This window comes from Phacochoerus africanus, chromosome 3 (genome assembly GCF_016906955.1).
Source record: "Phacochoerus africanus isolate WHEZ1 chromosome 3, ROS_Pafr_v1, whole genome shotgun sequence".
NCBI classification, from domain to species: Eukaryota; Metazoa; Chordata; class Mammalia; order Artiodactyla; family Suidae; genus Phacochoerus; species Phacochoerus africanus.
In genome coordinates, this window is record NC_062546.1 from 25,652,654 (window position 1) to 25,677,658 (window position 25,005).

Here is a 25,005-nt window from a genome sequence, read left to right on the forward strand (position 1 = left end):
AGCCCGGTGGTTGAACCAGAGCTACGGCTGCAGGCCTACACAGCAACTACAGCAATGCCAGATCCTTAACCCACTGAGTGAGGCCAGTGATCAAACCTGCATCCTCATGGATACTAGTCAGGTTCGTAAACTGATGAGCCACAACAGGAACTCCTCACCAGTGGCTTTTGACCAGGGGTGATTTGGTAATATCTGGAGACATTTTTGGTTGTCACAACTAGTGTAGGGTCACAATTAAGGTGCCTCAGGCAGCTAGTGGATAGAGGTCAGGGATACTGCTAAATTCCTCCAATGCACAGAACAGCTCCCAATAACAAAGAATTATCTGGCCCCAAATGTCAAGAGTGCTGCTGTTGAAAAATCCTGGTAAGTACAGCTGTTAGTAGCTGAAAATTACTGAGGAGGCAGTGTAGCTTCCTTAGTTAGGGGTACAGATTCTCAAGGTGGTAAAGCAGCAACCACTGGCATCAGACTGTCTGGATTTGGATCATTCTTACTAACCTATAAGATCCTTGGAGGCTGAGACCTAATTTTACCTACCATGCTTAGGGACCAATATCCAAGGTGGAGTACTTAATATCTGTAGAATGTCCACACAGTTGTTTTGAGGTCCAAAGCAGAGAACATATATTGAGTGATATGAAGCACAGTGAGATGGAGAAAAGCAGTCCCTAAGAAGTGGGAGCTAGGCTGGCACTATCAACTAGAATGTGCTGCTTTATAGAACATAATTTCACAAGACACCAACATCAGACAAAACCACTCTGTGACCATGATGGATCAAGACAAAACCAACACCACTCTATAAGCATGTCTGAACACAAACAAAAAATAACATTGTCCCAACCATAAGAGGGGCTGCTCCTTTTAAACCAATCATAGCTTTAGCCACTCTTGGTTCTTCTCCACTTTTAGATAAGAACTATTAAAACACCCCATCCTTGGAGTTCCCGTCATGGCTCAGTGGTTAACGAACCCAACTAGCATCCATGAGGATGCGGGTTCAATCCCTGCCTCGCTCGTGAGTTAAAAATCTGGTGTTGCTGTAAGCTGGGGTGTAGGTCACAAACTTGGTTCGGATCCTGCGTTGCTGTGGCTGTGGTGTCGGCCGGCAGCTGCAGCTCTGATTAAACCCCTAGCCTGGGAACTTCCATATGCCACAAGGGTGGCCCTAAATAGAAAAAAAATACCCCGTCATAGAAATACCACCACCTCCTAATAGCACCCAATCCAGAGAGAAGGGCTGCTTCCTTGTCCCCTCCCCCAAATTACCTACAAAAGCCCCTCCAAAAAAATCCTATGAATTCTTTCTAGCACCCTCTTCCTGAGATGCCCCTCTGTGCCTCATGGTGTGCCTCCCCTTCTTGCAAGAAGACAAAAGGCCCAGCTTTGTTCAAATTCAGGGGTGTTCTCCGTGGTCTTTGGCTGGAGGGCAGTGACAACAGTGAGAGCCTTCTTAAGGGTAACTGCTATTATCATGTCTCAAGGGGAACTGCATCCACAGGGTTCAAGCAGAGACTTCATAAACAAGGATTTGGAAGTTTCCTGACATAATGCCTCTTGCCAAGCCGTTTCTCCTCTCCCGTCTACAGGGAGAAGGCTTTTGGTTTCCGACCTCCCAAGCTGAAATCCAGCCTGTTGGGTTAGATTTCTCACGAAGTACAACCCCTTAGAGAGGTGCGCACCTCTAGCCCCAACTTAGAGTTCCTCAAAGACTAGAACACTCCAGAGGGGGGATGATGGAGGTATCAGAGAAAACTAAAGCCCCAACAAATTCAGATTACTGAGTGCCTTACCCACCACCCTGACCCAAGAGGAACTGCCCCGAATTCACTCCACAAGCAAGGCAGAACTGCACGGTTCCGCACGCCTCGAAAAACTGAGGTAAAAGTCACTACCGGGGAAATGGAACCTTCCGGCCCCGCTGCCTCAGACGTCGCGCACGCGCACGGGTCGCTGGGCGGCCGCCGCGCAGGCGCCCTCCTCTCCCGGGCGGACTACAAGTCCCGGCTTGCCTGGCGCTGGGACGTCGCCTGGTAACTCGCGCCAGTCGGAGCGAATTAGGTCGGCTTCTCGGCGCGCCTGCGCGTTGGCGGGCTCTGCGCAGGCGCATTTCTAACGCTTGCGAGGAGAGGGCGGGGTGTCGTTCCCTTTCGCTGATGCAAGATCCTAGTGCGGTGGTGAGAGAGGTATCGGCAGGAGCATCTCTGAAGCCGGGGTCTGAGGCTGACCCGTCCGACTTTCCGTCTGTGTTGAGCCCACTCGAGCCGCAGCCATGTCCGGGGACGAGGTGAGGGCCTGAGGCTGGCGCTAGGGCTAAGGACCGAGGCAGGGAGCCAAACTCACCCCAGTGTGGGAGACCGGGCCTGCGGCCTAGCGACCGGCCGCCGCCATGTGGGGCAGCCGGGCCTAGGCGACCCGGAGCGGTAGAGCCGGTGGGAGCCCCGGAGCCGCGGCTTGGCTTAGCCCCGCTCTCGTCAGGGCGGCGGCGCTGAGGCCGGCGTTTCCGGATTGGAGAGCACGTTGAGTCGCTCTCCAGAAGAGGGCTCGAATGTTGGGTTAATGCCTCAGCTGAACGAGACTGGGACTGGCAGCCCCAGCATTTCTTTCGGTTTGACGCTTCAGCTCCAGCTCTCCCTCGCTGGGCGCTGGTGGTGCCGAGAGGAACGTCTCGGAGCGTCTTCGTTTAAAACTTTGCAGCCTGGCTTGTCCTACCCCTCATCCACTCCTTTTCTCATCTAGAGCGTTATTAATAACTTTTCTTTTTAAAGACCGGGAAGTGAGGGAGATAGGGAAAGATCTTTCAGCCTGAAAAAGTGATTAACCTCGGAAAGTTTTAGGGCCTGAGTCCCTGAGCCTTCCTCAGCAGAGCTCACTGCGACGTCAGCGGGAAGTTCGGATTCTGAAGCTGCCTGGATCTTTTTCTACTATCGTCCTTGTAACTCATCACATTTCCTCAAATCCCTTTTGGCTAGGTTTATCTCGGTTTATATAAAACCAGACTTAAAGTGAAATTTGACTTTAAGTGCTATCCGTAGTTATTAACACTGAGGGAAGAGCTACCCCTTACCGGCCAGCTTTCTCCACCAAAAAAATCTCTTGAGTTTATAATTCACTGTAAACATTCCGAGTGCTTGGCCTCTAGGGCGTTGTAGAGAAGGAAAAAGAAAAATTCGAGGCTTTTTTGAGTTTTGGCTTTAAGGGGGGCCTTGGAAATGCTTTAAATTTCCTCAAGTAGTGGGAAGGGCTGAAGCCAGGGCAAGGGAGTGGTTAGGGCAAGTAAGTGTGCTTACAAAATATAGTGTATTCTCCAATTGGGTTAGAGTTAATCCGTTGAAATATAGATACTGGCTAGTTCATAGAGAGATTTGAAGACCAAATTAAGGAATTTGGATCTTGTTCGGAGGTGGGGGGGAAATTCCAATCTCATTTGATTCTCATGACAGCCCTTTAAGATAGATTATTATGGCCATTTTAGAGATGAGCAAACCAAGGCTTTTAGAGAGTTGTATAATGCTTGTGATCAAATAGTAAGTGGCTGAGCCAGTAGTAGAATTATAAGTCTCCATTTAGGTGACTAGGAAGCTCTTGCTGTCTTAGGAAAGAAACTTGAGTCTAAGGGGAGGTACATGGTTCTTGTTTGGAGATCATGGTAGACGTTGCTCTAGGCCACTGTATTTCAAAAGTTGTGAGAGTGGTGGTGTCTCATGCTTGTTTTGTTTATACCTGTTTTCTAAGCTTTTCATAACCTCTAACAAATGAAGTACCCATGTAGTGCAGGATACTGTGGGGTGCTATTCTGTGTGTGGTTTTCTGTGGTAAAGTGTTCACAAGTGTAAGAGAGCTGCTACTAGTTGCTGCGGGAGGTAGAAAGAGAACCATTAACATAGTGATTTGGAGGGCTGAAGAATTGATTCAGTTTTATCAGTGGGATTAGATTTTGAAGCAAGTAGAATGTTACTGGAGAGTGAAAAGGATTTTGTCAAGCAGAGATGGCAGAACCAACATCCTAGCAGAGGGGCTTTGGAAGCAAATAAAGTATTAAGCAGCTTTGCATTTCTCAGCTCTACCAGTCCTTTTGTTTGTTTGTTTTTCCCTTCAATTTTTGTTGTCTTATTTTTTTAGGGCTGCACCCAAGGCATATGGAGGTTCCCAGGCTAGGGGTTCAATTGGAGCTGCAGCCGCTGGCCTATGCCACAGCCACGGCAACGCCAGACCTTAACCCACTGAGCAAGGCCAGGGATCGAACCCATGTCCTCATGGATACTAGTTAGGTTTGTTAACTGCTGAGCCATGATGGGAACTCCTGCCAGTCCATTTTGTAAACAGGAAATTAGGGCCCAGGGAGGTTGAGTTGCCCAAGATCACACAGCAAGTCAGTGGGAATAGAATTCTGGCCTTTGGTTTTCACTCTGAAGGTATGTTCAGGTTCTGATTCCTCTAATACTGTTGAGTAGATAAGTTTTCTTAGGCCAGTCCTTAACTTCTGACTACTTTACAGCCTTGTGAGGAACAATGAAAATCTGTACATGGAAATGATTTATTAACAGCCAGGGATGCCCCAGAATGGAAGTAGTCTGGCCTGGTGGCTGGGATAGAGGGTTAAAGAACCTACTATTAAAAAATAATTTCTTTTTTTCTTCACATTTCCTTATTTTTTGTTTAGTTTGTTAATGTGTAGTTGACACAAACTGCACACATTTCCATTTAAACCTGGCAGTTAAGCCCCAAACTTACAAGACATAATCTCTTTTAAATTGGTGGAATCATGACCTTTAAAAAGCAGAATAGAATAAAGTACCTGTATAGTGCAGGATGCTGTGGGGTGCTATTCTGTGTGTGGTTTTCTGTGGTAAAGTGTTCACAAATGTTAGAGATCTACTACTAGTTGCTGCAGGAGCAATATTCTAAAAGAACTTCTAGAATGTAAGTGCTGCCTAGTGAGGAAGATATCCGCTCATCGCAGGCAGTAAAGTGCTGTCAGCTAAGATTATTACTAGACCCCATTCACAGAGTACCACAACATCAAGTTGATTCATATAGCATGGTAAGATGTTTAACAGAAGAAGCTTTAAAGTTTCTGATTTAAAGTGGAATGTGTGTTTTATGAAGTATACAAAGCACAGAAAAACAGAGCAAAATGAAAATCTCCCAGGATCCTATCACCCAGAGATTACCTCACAGCATTTGTTCTGCTCACCCTGCCTCTCTGGGTTCTTTTGTAACTCGCCCCTGCCTTCTGGGTGTGGTATGGCCTTAAAGTTATTATCTTGAGTAAGGTATGGTAGGTGGGGGTAGGCTTCCAATTTGCTGAAGCACTTTAGGCCGTTATTGGTAGTCTCTTTTCCTGACCTTCTCCAACCCAGTGACGGAAGTTGAAAAGGGAAAACTGTTCTTTTGGAGGTTTTGTTGTAGACTTAAGAAAAAGCTACCTCGAGAGAGTCTGATTTTTCATAAGTGCACTGTGGGCAACTATTTGCTTCTCAAATCCCAACTAGTCTTATAAAATATTTGGGATGTGATAATTTGTTAAGTCAGATATGAAAAGTCTAAAAAAAAAATTAAACTTTTTAAGTCAAGACTGATGTGACTTTGTGGTTTGGGGGAGGTCTGCATTGGAATCCCTGGTTTCCATATTTTGAAACTATTTTCTTCACTGAGTGGTATGAACAAAATGAGGTAATGAGTATATGTCTTAAGTATCCAGAGTCAGTAATTGAAAGATATTAATTATTTTGGTGTGTAATTCTTGCATATTTATAATCCTTTATAAGGCATACTGTTTCCCTGTGGACTTTATGAATGTTTTTCAGGTGATAACAAGGTGGTTGTGAGGATGTCCTTTGACTATTTTAGGATCCCTCTCATCTTTGGTCTGTCTTGCTGAGTAATAGTTTAGGGAACTTGATGCTTGAAAAAAATGCAACAAATGAATTGTAAGACCTGCCAGACCAGCAGATTTCTAGTGCCTGGAGTATTGTCTGTCCTTTTGCCAAATCTCCATATTTCAGGAATGAAGATGAATTGTAGGTACTTCCCTGGAACAGATTACAACACTCTATGTAGGGTGACCCAAGACCAAGCAGGTCAGCAGTGGGGAACTCCTTCCTTCTAGCTCTTCTGTCCTCTAAATTTGCCAAATTCCATTCCTTAGAATTACTCATTTATATGGTTAGATTCTTCTTAAGGTAGGAGAGGATAACTTTGAAATGAGGCTGTATCAATTTCCAGAATGTCTTCCAAATTCTTCTCTATTGGGTGAAGACAATACTTCCCTACCTTATTACAGACCATAATTTGGTAGCTCAGTTTCTTTAATGTACTTGGGACATAAAGATATTTAAGTTAATTAATTAGAAATTTAAGTTAATTAGAAATTGGGAATTTCTTTGAGTTTCATGATATGTCTTGGAAATTAGATCACCCTGCATTGATGAAATCAAGAGACACCATGCTTTGTGAACTGTAAAGCATTATATAATAATTATTAACGTTTGTTGAGTACCTTTGTGCCAGCCACTGTGCCAAGTGTTTTGTATTTATTTGCTTATTTAGTCCTCTTAATAATCTTGTGAGGTTTAGTTTTGGTTCTGCTGCTGGTCTCTGTTTTACAGTTGAGGTGTGGAGTGGATAGCAGAAACTATCTGGGGTAACACAAGAGCCAGAGTTAGGATTTGAATTCAGTCACTTGGGTTCCAGACTTGTGCTTTTTAAACACTTTATATTTTTTCCCAAGTGATTAGTACAAACAGTCTGCAACAAGTTATAAATTAGTTTTTCACTAAATCTGTAGTGCACTTCAGATAAAAATGATCCAAGAAAAATTTGAATGTTCCAGAAACAAAAAGCAGAGTAAAAGGTTGTATAGAAGTTTCTCTTACGTAAAAATGGATGTTTCATTGTGTAGACATGCAAACAAGATCTAGAAGGCCATATCAGACTGTAAAATGTTTGATTATGGGTGACTGTTTTTTGCTTCCTATTTGCTTGTGTTTTTCAGTTTCCTATTATGCATATGTTAACTTTTAAGAAATAAATGTTACTTAAAAAATCTTTAAAAAAAAAGGTTTCTCTTACTCAGGGATTTGTTATATATTGGGTTGCTGCTGGATTTCCTTAAAGATTTGTGTGAATTTCAGGATAGTTTTTTTAAATCAGGTCAGGTGTCCTTTTTCTTTTAAGAGTATGCCTTAGAGAATATAGCATACTTGAAATTTGAGTATCATTAAAAACTCTCACATGGTCTCCTTTCTTATTGTCTTTTAAACAGATGATTTTTGATCCTACTATGAGCAAGAAGAAAAAGAAGAAGAAGAAGCCTTTTATGTTAGATGAGGAAGGGGATGCCCAGACAGAAGAAACTCAGCCCTCAGAAACAAAAGAAGTGGAGCCAGAGCCTACTGAAGACAAAGATGTAGAAGCTGATGAAGAGGACAGTAGGAAAAAAGGTAAATGGTAGACATGAGGGAGTCACTGTTGTCCTAGGAGACCTGATTCTCTTCTGTCTGTTTTGGATTTTGTGCATACAGTGACCTCTCAGCCTGATGAGGCTGTTCCCAGTCAAGCTGAGGCCATCAGTAGTCTATGTGCATGGGACCTTGCCAGATTTCTCATAGACTTATTTCAGGGTAATTCCACCAAATCCATAAGGCAGAATGACAAAACTGTCATTCTGGAGCTGGTTTTTCAGTCTAGCCTGTTGGGAGGTCTCCTCCAATTTTAATGGTGGTTGTATTTTAGCATAGGCAGAAAGAAATAGGATCAAGATGGGCGATTTTGTGTCTTATCAAGTCTGAGAATATATTGGAAGAGATTAAAATTACAGCCTAAAATATTTTGGTTTAAACACCAGCATTAGTTATTCCATCTTGTGCTCTAACATAGATACCATTTGACTATTAGAAATAAATAATTTAGTAAACATATTCATGTCTGATGAATAGGAGAAACTACTAGGGATAGAAAAAACTAACATTTCATTGAGCATCTACCATGTGCTAAGCATCTTCTACATGTTTAACACAAGCTTGGAAAATAAATCATTCTTTTAACAAGACAAAATGAATTCATAAAAAGCACCTTGAAAAACTTTGTAGCAGAGGCATTTAAAAATTCCTAGTGTCGGAGTTCCTATCATGGCACAGTGGAAACAAATCCGACTAGGAACCACGAGGTTGCGGGTTCAATCCCTGGCCTTGCTCAGTGGGTTAAGGATCTGGCATTGCCATGAGCTGTGGTGTAGGTTGCAGATGAGGCTCGGATCTGGTGTTGCTGTGGCTGTGGTATAGGCTGGCAGCAATAGCTCTGATTAGACCCCTAGCCTGGGAACCTCCATATGCCGTGGGTGCAGCCCTAAAAAGACAAAAATAAATAAATAAATAAATAAGTAACTATTTCTAGTGTATAATAGGGCAGAACAAATGGAAAACTTGCTGAACTGAACCCATTAATTCTTAGTAAAGGTGGATAAAATTTCATTTTGTTCATACTGTAGCATTACTTTTTTTTTTTTTTTTTGGGCTGCTCTGTGGCCTATGGAGCTCCCAGGCCAGGGATTAGAGCCAAGCCACAGTTGTGACCTGTGCTGCAGGTGTGGCAATGATGAATCCTTAACCCATCCCATCCCAGTTCACTCCTAGGCTCTACAAGCCTTTGGCCTAGTCACTTTCATGAATGGACTCCTTTTAAATTTTTTCTTGCCCCTTATTTTAGTGCCTAGTAATGGAAGCTAAATAGAATCTAACTTGATAATTAAGAGTTAAAGATTTCATGGGAGAAGAACTTGGCAATTTTGACGCCACCGATCCCTTAGTCCCGTTGTGCCACAGTGGGAACTCCTCATATTATAGCTTTAATGAACATGAAATACTTTATAAGGCTCTTTGTTGGTTGATTGATTGAATGAATAACTTGTTGAACTGGTACTAGGAGAAACCTAAATATTTCATTGGGAGATAGACAAGCAAGCTGGTAAGCCTCTGTTGGAGTGACAGAAGGTACTAATGGAGCACCTGGGGGATATCTAGCCCAATTGGGAGAAAGGAGGGATAGGCTTAGAGAAGACTTCTTGGTGGAAGTAACTTCTAACAAAGATCCTGTGAGATAAGGTAAGAGCTCTGGAAGCTGAGAGACCACATGTGTTGCACTAAGAAGTGGAAATAGTTCATTTGGGCTGGAACTAGGATTTAAGGTATAGATAGTAGGCAAGAAGGTAGGTAGGAACTACTATGCTGATTAATACCAATCTCATTATTCTGGTGACTTGGATTAGTTAATAGCTGGAACATTGGTTTGACTTATAATATGTCTTTTTAGATGCTTCTGATGATCTAGATGACTTGAACTTCTTTAATCAGAAGAAAAAGAAGAAAAAAACAAAAAAGATATTTGATATTGATGAAGCTGAAGAAGGTGTAAAGGTAGTATTGCTTTCTTATTGAAGGTAAAATTTGACCTCTTGAAAGGTTGCTAATGGATGATGTTTCTGTGTCATCTACTAGCTTTGCTTTCGTTATTAAGTATTTAATCACCGTTTAGGTCATTTTCTTGGGATTGTGTCTGACTAGCTATCCTAAAGGGATTATAGTTCAAAGGAATATAAATTTAGGTTTTCTGCAATGGAAATGTGTACCATTAAGATGATTCCAAAATGCCACTTATCATTAATCATACTGAGATTAGCTAAGGGGAGGTATTTCTGTGAGAAATCTTGTAGTAGATAATGATTTTGTGGCCTGTAGGTGAACCAGAGCACTCAGGTTGGCTTTATGGAATTCTCTGATCTTATAGGGACTTGAGGCCTTGTCATCGTCTTATTTCTGAATTGATTTCTAATGCAGATAAAATTCTTTGGAGCAGTAGTAGATAGATGGATGGATAAGTAGGTGAATAGGAGGATGGATAGAGAAAGGAGATGAAAAGTCTATTCCTTTTCTTAGCGCTGCCATTTTAAAGATTCTGTACAGGAATCTTGGACAGAGTTTACATATCTAGTTATAAAACTTAGGATAATAGCAATTTTATGTATACACAGAGATAGGGCAAGAGTGAGAATACACATGCACTAAGTTGTCCCATTTTGTGCCCTCTACCCAAATTTTTCTTTGGTTAATTATTTATTTGCTCAGACTCAAGTATATAATGTGTATCCCACACATAGCAGTAATTCATTGAGTTTTGGAAACAGTGTCACAAATTTGAAGACTTGATTGATTCAGCAAATTTGTATTAATGACAGTGAGTCAGGCATTGTGTGCTAATTGTTAGGGTATTGAAATAAGATATTTTTCCTGTTTTCATAGATAATTTAGAAATCTTTAGAACAAGATGATTTTACCTGGGAGTCCTGTTGTGGTTCAGCAGGTTAAGAATCTGACTAGTATCCATGAGGATGCAGGTTCAATCCCTGGCCTCACTCAGTGGTTAAGGAGCAACATGGGTTAAGGATCCGGTGTTGTCGCAAGCTGTGGCCTAGGTTGGTGCTACAGCTCTGATTTGACCCTTGGCTTAGGAACTTCCATGTACCGCAGGTATGCGCCCCCCCCCCCATAGAAGATTATTTTACCTGGATTCATCTTACTCTCTTACTGTTTGGGGATTCTCTTCCTACTATGACAGAGAAATTGATAAGGAGAAATGCTCAGATTATACTGAATAAATGAGGTATAAATATCCTAAGTAACAAGGTTTCACATCAGAGATGTACCAGAGAGAGTCTTGGTTAACAAATTTCTCTAGTAGGTTTTGTCCTGAAGAGTCATTTATAAGCTCTATTCTTTTTTTTTTTTTTTTGTCTTTTTTGCCATTTCTTAGGCCACTCCCGCGGCATATGGAGATTCCCAGGCTAGGGGTCCAATTGGAGCTGTAGCCACCGGCCTACACCAGAGCCACAGCAACACGGGATCCAAGCCGAGTCTGCCACCTACACCACAGCTCACGGCAACGCTGGATCCTTAGCCCACTGAGCAAGGCCAGGGATCGAACCCACAACCTCATGGTTCCTATTCGGATTTGTTAACCACTGAACCACGATGGGAACTCCGTAAGCTCTATTATTTGGTACTTGGATACTTCTTTCTCTGCTATTGAAGTCATAACATAAGAGGTTGTTAAAAGAATCCTTATCAGGCAAGACATGGACATTAACTTGAAGCTTAAGTGTTTTTAGGATCTTGAGTTACTTTCCCCTTGAATTTTCATGCCATGACAAGGCCTTTGAAAAATGTTGAAAAACACTTTGTGCTATTCTCTTTCACAGGGGCTTAGCCTCAGTTTGGAAATAGATCTTACTGGGATAAAGTAAATAATAATATAGGACTAGAAGCTGGCTGATTTAGTATATCTAAGCTTTTAATTTATTGTCATCTTACAGACTAGGCTAATTGTTTCTTGTCTGCTAATATCTGGTTTCTTATCCAGCTAATACACATGGACTAGTTGGCCTTTGATGGCTAAATGTGGCACTAAGACTGCACAGCTGGATTTGTGATCTCAAGGCTGAGCTTCATTTACTCCAGGCTATTCCAACTTTTTGGCTTTTAGATTTTTAAAATTACTATAGCTTTTTTATAGAGTAGTGTAGTGTAGGTACACAAAAAAAATAGAAATAAGTAATGCTGACAGCACACTTTAGAAGTTAGGAAGTTGGATGCACTGGTGAAAGGAAGGTGAAACTAGAAGGCTGGGGTTTGAGACTGGCCTTTTTTGCTTTCTTTTTTTTTCTTTTGTCTTTTTAGGGCCACAGCTGCAGCATATGAAAGTTCCCAGGCTAGAGGTTGAATTGGAGCTGTAGCTGCCAGCCTAAGCTACAGCAATGTGGGATCCAAGTCGAGTTTTCGACCTACACCACAGCTCACCGCAACACTGGATCCTTAACCCACTTAACCTGTAACCCTGATCAAGGCCAGGGATCAAACCTGCATCCTCATGGATACTAGTCGGGTTTGTTAACCACTGAGCTATGATGGGAACTCCCTTTTCTGGAGTTTTTATGCTTCATTTCAAGGTTGTGATATGCCCTATTATATTCCTGTAGCAGCTAATCTTGGGAATCAAGCTTTCCCTTGTCTCCATTCATCATGTGACCCTAGTTCTCCATGTGTTCTGCCTTTTCCCACTTTCATGATGTCATCTATTGAAGTAATGCCCAAAGACTCCTTCACAGTGTGGTGTCAAGCTGACTCTGGTGTAATAAAAAATATTTGGTCTTTGTTTCTAGTTCTGTATCAAACTTTTGGTGGGGGGGTGGGACATGCCCTTAGCATGTGGAAGTTCCTGGCCCAGGGATTGAACCCACCCACAGCAGCAACTTGAGCTGCTTCAATGACAGGATCCTTAAACTGATGCATTGCAAAGGAACTTCTATCCCTGTTCCTGGCACACTGCTTCTAAGACTCTTACAATCTCTGGATAAAAGTGTCTTTTGAGATGACTGGTGGCTAGAAGCTCCTGGATAGCTTTAGGATGGCGGCTGGTCATCAGAAACATCAAGCATGATTAGAGGGTTGGAAATTTCTCACATACACACTCCAAGAGATTTCTGTCTCAGTTGCCAGTAGTGTAATCAATCATGCCTATGTAATGAAGCCTCCATTAAAACCACTAAACAATGGTGTTTGGAGAGCTTCAGCATTGGTGACCACATTGAGGTATGGGGAGAGTGGTGTACCTGGAGAAGATATGGAAGCACTGCCCCCCTGCCTCTCTTTCCTTCCTCTATCTTCAGTTTTGTTGTTTGAGTGTATCCTTTATAATATTATATATATAATAAGGTAATAGTTAAGTGTTTTCCTGAGTTGTGTGAATCCTTCTTGCACATTATTGACCCAAGAGGGGAGTGGTGGGCAAGGGTGTGTAGGAACCTCTGAATTTGAAGCCAGGTAGTTCAGATGTGTGGGAAACCTGGGGACTCTATGCTTGGAACTTGTCTCTGAATTGGACAGTCTTCTGGGACTGAGCCCTTAAACCTAGGAAGTTCGTCACTAACTCTGAATAGTGTTAGAACTGCATTGAGTTGTAGGTTACCTAGTTAGTGTCAGAGAGTTGGGGAATTGGGATGGAAAAATACCACATATTTGGTGTTAGGAAAATAAAAACTCTCCCACTAACTACATCAGAATACTTGGGAACTTATTTTAAACATTCCTGAACTCTCCTCTGTTAAAGATTGTCAATGAGAAGATTCACATACCTTGTTTCTCAGGTTAAACACATGGATAGTAATTACAATAAGGTCCTAAGGGTGATGGATAAAAGAAAGGAAAAGATCCCACAAAAGTGTTCTTGAAAACTTTCCAGTTTAGGAATTCCCCTCGTGGCTCTGTGGTAAGGAACCCAACTAGTATCCCTGAGGATGTAGGTTCAATCCCTGGCCATGTTCAGTGTGTTAAGGAACCAGTGTTGCCATGAGCTGTGGTGTAGGTCGCAGGCACAGCTCAGATCCCATATTGCTGTGGCTGTGCTGTAGGCTGGCCACTACAGCTCCAATTCAACTCCTTGCCTGGAAACTTCCATGTGCCATGTGCCCTTGGTGCAACCCTAAAAAATGACCAAAAAAAAAAAAATTTCCAGGTTAGTGACAAACTCTGAACCAGTTTGGTTCACCTGTGAGAGACATTTCTGATCTGTAACTCCACTTTTGAATATTTGATATTTTCCCTCCAAAACCATGTCAGCCCATGTCATTAAAAATAATAAATAATAATAATCCTAGTAGCAGAATGTTGAAACTTAATTTCACTTTCCTAGGATCTTAAGATTGAAAGTGATGTTCAAGAACCAGCTGAACCAGAGGATGACCTTGACATTATGCTTGGCAATAAAAAGAAGAAAAAGAAGAATGTCAAGTTCCCAGATGAGGATGAAATACTAGAGAAAGATGAAGGTAATATTGGGAGCTGAGCAGTTCATCCCTAGGCTCTACAAGCTTTTGGCCTAGTCACTTTCATGGGTGGGCTCCTTTATTTTTTTTTGCCCCTTATTTCACTTCCTAATAATGGAAGCAAAAAGGAAATAGAATCTAACTAGATAATTACAGTTAAAGATTTCATGGGGGAAGAATGTGGCATTTGTGAGTATATTAAAACATACTGATTCAGACTATTGGGGAAATTACTGTAACAATTTTAAATAATGTTTAAAAAATTTTTTTAATTTTTTTACATTTTTTAAAAGTGCTGCTTTATTAGATTCTGAGTGCTGTGGAGTCAGCAGATGGCTTTTTATGGATGTATGTGTTTCTAAAGTGCTTCAAGACAGTTGGACATTTTTTTCCTCTAATTTTCCCAGTGCATTGTTTTATCTTACATTTATTAAGTGAGGAAACAGTTCAGTTGTTTCTGTATTACCACAAATTCCTAATTAGAGGGTCTCTATTAACAGTAGTTTATGAACATTGTAACATCCCTGTGTTTAACAAATAAAGGATTATTTGTGAGCCTTGATGCCTTTATGCTTAAGGCTGTTGTGAATGCAGTTTTGGGAGGGAAGACAAATGTCTTTGAAGCTTTCATTTCTCTAGATCTGCTTCTTCCCTCTCCCTCTTTTTGTTATTGTATCAGGCTTTACCCCTCATTCTTATAGTCTTTGTTATCTGTAGCTTTGGAAGATGAAGACAGCAAAAAAGACGATGGTATCTCATTCAGTAACCAGACAGGCCCTGCTTGGGCAGGCTCAGAAAGAGACTACACATATGAAGAGGTAAGACAGATTCTGTTATGAAAAGGGGCTAAACTGTTCACTAGAACTCAAAAGCAGAATACAAGTTCCCTGAATTGGAAGGGCCATTGAAGTAACAGACTAATAGTGAAACAGACCCAGAGAGGTCACACAGCCAGTACATAGCACTGCCTGATGCCCACATAGGGGCAGGCTGTCCACAATGTGGCAGTCATTATAGTACTCACTGTTCCATCTGAATCCATGAACTTCTGGGGTCATTGGAACCCCACTAAAGGGGGACAGACAGTAGGGAGAGGGAGTGGGTAATCTGGGACCAGGGTAGTGTAAAGTCTGCTTGTTTGAGCTTTCCTGAATCTTTACCATGTACTCTACTTTCCCATGGAAACAGTAGAATTAGTAGGGGCTCATTCATTCCTTTAACTTTGAACAAGGAATGCTTAGTGTTCATAATGGACCAGTCCCTGGTTGAAGATTGAGTCTTGCTTTCAAGTTACTCTCAGAACCTGTGATATTCGTGTACATTTAGTAAAAAGTAATGTTTGCTCTGCTTAAAGGAAACACACAGTGGGAACTTTATATTCCTGCTATTGATGAGAATGTACATGAAAACCACTTTATCTCTATAGCTACTGAATCGAGTGTTCAACATCATGAGGGAAAAGAATCCAGATATGGTTGCTGGAGAGAAAAGGAAATTTGTTATGAAACCTCCACAGGTTGTCCGAGTGGGAACCAAGAAAACTTCTTTTGTCAACTTTACAGATATCTGTAAACTGTAAGTTTGTTAATGCAGAGTTTCTGTATAATACCAGATTCTCAATAGAGTATATGTTAAATATCCTTATTGTGGACTTGATTGCAGGTAGAGAGAGAGAATGCACAGGTGTCAGGGTTGGGCTGAGGGAGGTCACAGTTCAGGTCCATCAGTTCTTTCCATTCATAGGTCTTAAGGTTTGTTTTATTAAGCATCTAGAGGTGAGAGAAGCCAACTCATGCTGACCCATGAGAGGATCCTAATCAGATGGAGTGAAAACTAAGGAGGCTGAGTGTAGTCTTCAGTTAGGGTCCTGGGGAGTCCAGGGAGGTGGAAAAGCTTATCATGCTGGGGTGGGCCTGCCAAGCAAGTACAAGCAGTGAGCTTTGGGAAAACGGATAAATTTAGTGTACTTCTTTCCTTGGATGGCAGTTGCCAAGATAGAGCTGATGAAATTTTGACTTTCTTAATTACCGTTGCATTCTATGCCTGTCTCAGGTCACTGTCTGGGCTTGGCTCTTCTTAAGAGTTCCTCAGATACACCTTTTCTGGTAGGTTCTTTAGGGCAACTGACCTCATCTCCTGTTTGTTCTTCAGTTTTGAAAGTTAATTGTGCTTGTTGCAGATAAAAGGGAAAACAAAAAATAATCACTAAAAATTCCCTGCCCAGAGATAACCACTTGTTTTCATTGCCTATAGGCATGACTTAGAAGGTTTTTGACTTTTTTGCTGATGACAACAGTAGTGTCTGCTTATTATAAAAAAATTAGAAAATATAGACCTACTAAAGAAAATGAAAAATCATCTGTAAGGCCACTCTTAAGAGATGGGTAATCATAGTTTAACATTTTTATGTTTAGCTACTTTTATGCATATAAATATTTTAAAATAAATTGATATTATACTGGTTTTACATATTTTTCTCAACATACTGTGAAACTTCTACCCATGTCATTAAATAGTCTTTATAAATATTTTTAGGAGTTGTATAACACTGTATTCTGACAGTTCCTTAGCTGGACATGATTGCTCTCAAGTTTTCATGGTGGAGGCAGAGCTTCAGGCAACATCCTTATACATATATCTTGGCAGAGCTCAGAACAGAACCTTAGGGCAGAAATTCCCAAAATGGAATTGCTGCGTCAAAAGGAAAGGACATTTTTAAGGCAAATGTTGGCAGTTTGCTTTCCAACAAGCTCATACTAACTTATACTCTTATAAGCAGTGTAGGTGCCTACCTGTTTTATTGCTTTTTCACCAACCCTTTGCTCCTTACATTTTTGGAAAAAATGACTTAAAAAATTGTAGTAGTAGTAGTACTTAGTTATTGAAACAAGCTCAGACAATGCCAAGTGAATAGAATAAAAAAGTGAAAATACTGAGTGGCATTGCTCTGATTGCTTTTATGTGTATATATCTTTCTATTTTTTTGTATTTGGAAATCTTATTGCTTTTTTTTCACTTTATGCGTATATATCTTTTTGTGGGTTTTTTTTTTTGTATTTGGAGATCTTATATTCTAAAAGCAGGATAGAATGAATTACTATAATTTATTTGTTTAACTGCTCTCCATTGGTGAATATTTTAGCTGTTTTAAATTTTTCTGCTGTTGTGCTACCCCCTTTTTTTCTTAATGAAAAATTTCAAACAGGAAATACGTAGGAATTAGCATAACAAACACCCAAGTACTCGTTATCTTTATTTGGTATATTTTGACCTTTTATAGTTAAAATTTAAGACTGTCTTTATATCTCTTTGTGATGCCTTTTACCTTCCCAGAAAAAAGTGTTACCCTCTAAAGTTGGTATTTACCTTTAGTTGGTATTTACATAAGAGACATTTACTTATATGTATGGATTTATAAATAACACATAATATTGTTTTATGAGCTTTAAAGTGTAAATAGATAGTATGTATCATTTGTCTTCATTTCAGAGTTTGATGAACTGTGCTAAGATTTACTTAGTAGCTGAGTAATCACAAATTAAAACAGTGAACAAGGTGGGGTTTTTAGAGAAGTTTGGTTAGATTTCCATGAAAGATAAGGTTTATATATTCTTTCTTTTCAGATTACATCGTCAGCCCAAACATCTCCTTGCCTTTTTATTGGCTGAATTGGGTACAAGGTAAGAAACTATATTCCTATTTATATGTAGTTATTTACAGTATTATTGGACATGTCATAAGAACTTGAAAAAATATATAACACACTTAGAAAAAAAACATTCACCTGGTGGTCAGAAGAACTTCCAGGCCAGTGAAGGAAGAAAATCAGTTCATTTCTGTGGGAGGGGTTGGCTGCTTGGGAATAGGAAACAAGGTTCATGGGTGGCTCATCTGAACAGGCCTGTTGGTGTACCAAGATGAGCACCATAGCTCTGCCATGTTTAGAGTTTCCTCTCATTGATTGGAATTCTTGAGTCTTTTTATGGAGCATGTACCAGACTTCAGAGGAGACCATTTTCTTAGAATTTATTTTCTAAATCGTAAATAGGCTATTGATGAAGTATAGCTTATAAATTGATGAGATGGATGAGTGGCATGGGAGGAACATTGAAACAGTGATCCATAATCAGTTATTTCCCTAACTAATTAGGGCTCACCTGTTGAAGACACCAAGACAGTCCACCCCCATTTGGGAGGGCCACTGTCCCATGGAGCCCAAGCCAGTGAGTTTGGCCATTTCAGCTTTGGGAAGCTAAAAATAACTAATGTAGAATTGGGTAATAATAAATATGACTGTCACATTGAGCACCCATTGTGTGCCAAGTACTTTTTTGGGTACTATCTTAGTCTTTACAACAATTCTGTGAACTGTTGGTAGGAACTAGTATTACCCCTGTTTTATGGATTTGGAAACAGGTTTGGTGAAGTAAAGTTGTAGTTGGTCACATAGACAATTAATTGCAGGCAGGCTGCAAAACTCAAGTCTACCTGTCTTGGGAGCTTGAACTCATATGTCTCCCTGGCAATACAGAGATAACCGAGGTGTTCTCTTCCTACTCATGAGACTCAGGTTGTTGGAATTGGCTGTACTTAATAGAGATTAAGGAGTAATTTATTTGACCAGTGGTAGAAATGTAGGTGCTGTTGAAAAATTGTGTTTTAAATGTAAATTTGTTACAATGATTATTTTTTAACTTGCATAAACTGATGTAGGAATAAAAGCTAACAGTGTTCTTTCTACTTCTCAGAATAACTGTCTTTCTCACAATTATAACAAGTTGTGACCAGTGAACTTACTGGTCAGCAGGCTAAATGTTGTAGGGTTGTTGAGAAAATTCAATCTTTTTTTTTTTGTCTTTTTGCCTTTTCTTGGGCTGCACCCTCGGCATAAGGAGGTTCCCAGGCTAGGGGTTGAATCAGAGCTGCAGCCACTGGCCTACACCAGAGCCACAGCAACGCCAGATCCTTAACCCACTGAGCAAGGCCAGTGATTGAACCCGCAACCTCATGGTTCCTAGTCGGATTCGTTAACCACTGAGCCATGACAGGAACTCAGTTTCTTTTGATGGTAAATGAAAAAAATTTCTGTATCAAGCATTGGAATCACCTTAGCCTGGAGATTAAGGACCACAGTCCATGAAGGATGACTAAACCCTTAGAGTTAAAGGAGAATCACAAGCGAGGTTCTTGCCAAAGTCAAGGTTCTTTTGTTTTTTGTTTTTGTTATGGCCTCACTGTGATATATGGAAGTTCTTGAGCCAGGGATTGAACCCGCACCTCTGCAGTGACCTGAGCTGCTGCATTCGGATTCTTACCCCATTGCACCACAGTGGAAACTGCAGAAGTCAGTTTTATATGGAACAAATAAAAATTCAGTGCTGCCTGGCTGAATTTTGTTTCACTTTGTGACTTGTAATTTTTAACAAATGATGTTTAGCCTAGAGCTTTGCTTTCTCAAAAGTACTTGTCAGCAACTTCTTTTCAAAAAGTTTCTCTTTAAGCACCATTCAATAATATGGGGCTTGTGTGATTTCAGTTACACCTTTTTGGGGGGGGTGTTGTAAAAGCTTTATAGATGTTATTTACACATTTAAATGTACAATCCATTAGTTTTTAAAATTCATAGGGTTAACCATCACCACAGTTTTAGAACATTTTCATCAACTATAACTGAATTAAAGGACTTGGTCTTAGAATTTTTAAAGATAGCTGTAGCTCCTTTCATTTTTTTTTATATTTATATCCCACCTCTGCTTTTGCACATGGTGTGCATTCAGTAGAAGTGATTCTCTGTTGGATGAATAAGTCATCACGCAGAGTGAAGGACTTAAAATCAGATTTAAAGTCAATTATAAATCAGATTTATTGCTGGAGGCTTAGTTGAAATTCAAAATAACAAGAAATAAGGGTAGGTCATCAGGTACCAACTACTTAAAATTAAAAATAAATTTTAAGAAGTCAGGAAGTACTGCTACTAGATAGAACTTATCCTTTGCCACTGATTATATTTTAAATTCACTAAGTGTAAAGGTCCTGGAATTTGATTCCTTATAGGAAAAAATAATAATGGAGATGTTTTTGTTTTCTTTCATAGTGGTTCTATAGATGGTAATAACCAACTCGTAATTAAAGGAAGATTCCAACAGAAACAGATAGAAAATGTTTTGAGAAGATATATCAGTAAGTTTATAAATTTAAATACCTAACTCTGAAATGTTCTCATTGGGCTGAAATATTTTGGGGGGAGTCATTGGTCTGTAATGAAGCTAGAAAGGCTGGCCTTAAAAGATGAGAGGAAATGATGGTGGGGAGCTGGAGGAGGAGGTGGCTCTTGGTGGCTGATTAGGATTTCCCAGCTGATCAAAGTAACTGGTTGGTTCAAGGCTGAAGGCCAAGTCAAGAGAAAGATGTCTGCATTCAGACCTGGCCTGGCCCAGTTTTGTTATCTTCCTGTAATCACTTAAAATTAGTAAATCTCTTCCCACCTAGGAAGTTCTAAGTGGCTCTCCTGTAGAGACAACCAGGAGTAGATCTGGCAAGCATCAGTGCTTATTTAGACATTTGGAGTCTTTTTTTCAATACATGGTTTAGTACCTGAAGCATCACATCAGACAACTTGTATTTTCCTACCCATAGAATAGCTAAGTGTAGCTAAGCTAAGCTTTCCTGATCTGGGTGCCAGGGTGGGCTTTTGGAAGTAGAAGTGTTTCAAAGGAAAGAAATCTCTGGTGTATCGCGGCTATCAGGTAATTCTGTATGTTGCTTTTCCTGCAGAGGAATATGTCACCTGTCATACGTGCCGATCACCGGACACAATCCTGCAAAAGGACACCCGACTCTATTTCTTACAGTGCGAAACTTGTCATTCTCGATGCTCTGTTGCCAGCATCAAAACTGGCTTCCAGGCTGTCACGGGCAAGCGAGCACAGCTCCGTGCCAAAGCTAACTAATTTGCTAATCACCACTGATTTTGCAAAGTATGTTGTGGAGGTTTGGCTGGACAGGTTTACCATCAGAATGGATATACCATTGTATTAAAAACAAGATAGAAAAGCTGCCAAGTTCTTTGGTGTGTGGCTGGTTGGTCTGAAATCCTTGCAAGATGCCGATGCTCAAAGCTGTTGACCTACTCATTGCCTACTTTAACAACTGTCAGAGAAACATGAGGGGTAAGGCAGTGCTTTTTAAAAATCGGTCATAGACTTCTGTAAAATGCAAGATAAATTAAAGTTATTATAACAGTGATTCTTTCAATTTGGTTTGTCCTTCAGTTTTCTTTTCTATAAAAAATTATGCTTAAAGCGCTCCCTTGTGGATCAGCAAGTTAAGGATCCGGCGTTGTTACTGCTGTGGCGAGGGTTCAGCCCTGGCTCAGGAATTTACATAAGCCACAGGTGTGGCCAAAAAAAATTATGCTTAATGAATTCAGCAAAACAATTTGTGCCTGCACTCTTGTGAAGTCTCTGTATCCTCGTCCTGAGAAGCTTCAGCTTAGCCATTTTCCTTCTCAGCTTCTCGAGATACTTGAAATAGACACAGCTTCACACGAGAGGGTGGTTGAAGCATGAGATCTGGGAGGACAGACTGTTTTCAGTGTCCAGGGGAAGATTATATAGACGTGAATTCATTATGTGAGGATTGTGGCCACTACCTCTCTTGTCAAGTCTTCTAGCTCTTACCACATGAGGGAATACAAGGTGCTTCCTAAGAATTTTCTTCCTTACTGGCTACGAAGAGTTTAGAGACGTGGCCTTTGAAATGTGTCTTGTAACCAGCACAGCAAGAAAAATTCTAGTTGGGCATCTGTTGGTAAGGAAGGGGTGTAGCATAATGCAGTAGAGAGAACTCTTGAGAGTCCAAACCATGATGCTAGAAGCTTTTCTTTTTCCTCCCCACCTTGTGTTGAGTTTGAAAAAGGCCCACCACAAATGCTTTTCTATTTTCTGCATTAAAGCAGCTTTTGAATGTGATCTTGAGAAACCAAGAGGTGATGCTACTTGTCTGGTGCTTCTGGTGCCTCCTGGTTCTGCCTTCTGAGGGTTTGGCTAAAAAGGTATTTCTCCACTGAGCACAGGGGAAGAGATCATCTTTCACATCTGCTGTGATCTGCCTTGCACACCCCGGATAAGGGCATGATGCTGCTCCTCACTTTGTTGTTGCCAGACTGCCAGGAGCAGTCACTCAGCCCTGAATGTCTTGACCATGTTGTTTTTTAATCACTGTGACCCTTGATTTTAAAGTATAGGCCAAAGTGTTGTAAAGCACCTTGGCCAAGAAGTGGTGGAGGGGGCAGAGCATTCCCTCAACTCAGTAAGTCCTGAGGGGACTACACACCGGCTGAACTGCCACCACTGCCCTAATGAACTCAACTGTTTATGATTTCATCTTCCTTCTTTTGTATCTACATCCACACAATTCCCAATGTCAGATGTTACTGCGTGAATAAAGTAAGGATCAGTGCCTCTTGTATAATTAGTGCTTCTGTGCGTATATATGTGTGTTCTGTGAATTACTTCCCATTACTTTAGTGGGAAGACATGGGACTTTATAGTTTGGTGAGTGGTTGACACAGTCAGTGCTTAACCTAGGCCTGCCTTGCACCATGCACTATCTTCCTTCTGTTGAATACATACTTCCCTTAGGCTCAATTTCCCTGGTCAGAGGGGAGGATACTTGTAAGCATATCCCTTTTCCCAAAGGATGGCCCTGCAAATCCTGAAGACTATAGGTATTGCTTCTATTTTTGTGATGATGGTGGGTTTATGGGCTTTATTAAAGACTGCTCTGCATTGAGACAGTGTAGTTGCCTATCTTAGTAATAAGTCTTTTTTTTTTTTTTTTGCTTTTTAGGGCCACATTTGCGGCATATGGAGGTTTCCAGGCCAGGGGTTAAATCAGAGCTCTATGGCTGCTGGCCTACGCCACAACCACAGCAATGTAGGATCTGAGCCGCGTCTGCGACGTACACCACAGCTCACAGCAACGCCAGATCCTTAACCCACCGAGCAAGGCCAGAGATTGAACCCGCAACCTCATGTTTCCTAGTCAGACTTGTTTCCGCTGCGCCACAATGGGAACTCTGATATCTCAGTAATTCTGATAAGCCCTGCTGCCCCTGGCCATGGGAGCTTCAAACTCTCCCAAGGACTTGCAACAGAAGTATAATCCTTGGAGCTTTGTCACATTAATGGTGATGCTTTCTAGAGAGGAAAGGACCAAACTACTGGTGGGTCCCCTGTGATTACCATAAGGCCTGTCCTTTCAAACTTTCCCTGTTAACATATTCCTGAATGCTTTTAGTTACTGCCTCTTGATTTAAGCTTGGCTTCTGTTTTGTTGTTGTTAAAATATAGTTGATTTACAATGTTGTATTAACTTCTGTTGTACAGCAAAGTGATTCAGTTACACATACATAATTTCCATTCCCATATATAGGTTTATCACAGAATATTAAGATTTTCCTATGCTATATAGCAGGTTTCCATTGACTATCTATTCCATGTACCATAGTATACATATGCCATCTCAAGCTCCCAATCCTTTCCTCTCCCACCCACCCTTCCCTTTTGGTAACCATAGGTTTGTTTTCTATGTCTGTGAGTCTGTTTCTGTTTTGTAATTAAGTTCATTTGTATCCTTTCTTCAGATTCCACATATCATATGATGTGTGGCTTTCACTAACTTCATTTAGTAGGACAATCCCTAGGTCTATCCGTGTTGCTGTAAATAGCATTATTTCATTCTTTTTTATGGCTAACATTCCATTGTGTGTATACACACACGCACACACACACACACACCACATCTTCAGCCATTCCTCTGTTGATGGACATTTAGGTTGCTTCCATGTCTTGGCTATTATAAGTGGTGTTGCCATGAGCATTAGGGGTGCATGTGACTTTTTTTTTTTTTTTTTTGCTTTTTAGGGCTGCACTTTCGGCATATGGAAGTTCCCAGGCTATGGGTCAAATTGGAGCTACAGCTGCTGGCCACAGCCACAGCCACAGCAACGCCAGATCCGAGCTGTATTTGCAACCTACACACAGCTCATGGCAATGCTGGATCCTTAACCCACATCCAGGGATTGAACCCACATCCTCATGGATACTAGTTTGGTTTGTTACTGCTGAGCCACAATGGGAACTCCTGGGTTATTTTTAAATAATCATTTATATAATAAAGGGCTAGTGCTGGCCAAAGTCCCTAATTTGTGCCAGCTCCTGTTCTGGATGCTTATGTATTTATTCATTTAATCACCTCAGCACCCCTTTGAGGTAGTTAATCTTATCTCCATTTTAGAGCTAAAATGGAGATTCAGAGAATAAGCAACTCATGCAAGGAGTCACATGGTTGGTAAGTGGGGAGTCAGGATGCAATTCCAGGTGTTTGGGCTCCAGGGCCTGTGTTCTGCCCTCCAGGAGCTTACTGTTTAGTGAAAATGTTAGATGAGCAAACCAGCTGTAAATATATATATAATACGTAAGAGTTGTAATAAAAGCACACCGGAGGGACCAGAAAGGTCTGAGAAGGTGATTTCTGAGCTGAGCTATAAAGGATAAATGAGGGTGTATTTGGCTTGAGGATAAGGGCAGGTTGGGAGAGGGGAGGTGCTAAGCTAGATAGAAGGGAAGGAGTCAGATCCTGAAGGACTTACATCCCAGGCTAAGGGGTCTGGAATTTACCCTCTGGTTAGTGGATGATTGATAGGAAGTGAGTGGCAGGAAGACTAGATTATTGCAAAAATCTATAAAAAGGGATGAAAAACTACTAAAGCAGTGGGATGAAAAACAGGTGAGAGCCAAGACATATGATGGAAAAATTAACATGACAACTTGGGAGTGGAAGATGCTGACATGAGCAACAGAGTGGAGACCTAAGTGCAGCTTAGGGGCATGAATGTGGAGTCTGAAGCCATGGGTTTAGTCAGCCAGGAAGCTATACAGAAACATTAAAAAGGAGGAGGTGCTGGCATAAAAGGAAGAGGCACCAAAGGAAATTGAGTGTGCAGAGGAGAGCCAGAAGAGACTACTGTCACAAGAGCTGGGAGAGGAATTTCAGAGAGTCACTTATGACAGGCATATGGTGAGTGACTGCCTAGGTTTCATCCTGTCCCCACACCATCCAAG

General features: G+C 41.0%; 2 protein-coding genes across 3 annotated transcripts in view; one reads left to right on the forward strand and one right to left on the reverse strand.

Moving 5' to 3' along the window:
• ASIP (agouti signaling protein) overlaps positions 1–25,005 on the reverse strand; it is a 185,404-nt gene that overhangs the window by 155,733 nt on the left and 4,666 nt on the right. The window lies entirely within an intron of this gene.
• On the forward strand, positions 2,118–21,133 carry EIF2S2 (eukaryotic translation initiation factor 2 subunit beta). Its single transcript, XM_047771289.1, has 9 exons — positions 2,118–2,290; positions 7,271–7,448; positions 9,316–9,419; positions 13,747–13,882; positions 14,597–14,697; positions 15,306–15,454; positions 17,503–17,559; positions 19,974–20,059; positions 20,654–21,133. Exons 1-9 carry the CDS (start codon positions 2,276–2,278, stop codon positions 20,827–20,829), a joined length of 1,002 nt encoding a protein of 333 aa, XP_047627245.1. The 5' UTR covers positions 2,118–2,275; the 3' UTR covers positions 20,830–21,133.

What these genes read in the sequence shown, in the direction of transcription:
- EIF2S2 (XM_047771289.1), top strand. An exon ending in AAGCTGAAGAAGGTGTAAAG is followed by an intron (nt 9,420 to 13,746) that starts GTAGTATTGCTT and finishes TCACTTTCCTAG; the next exon opens with GATCTTAAGATTGAAAGTGA. An exon ending in AATACTAGAGAAAGATGAAG is followed by an intron (nt 13,883 to 14,596) that starts GTAATATTGGGA and finishes TGTTATCTGTAG; the next exon opens with CTTTGGAAGATGAAGACAGC.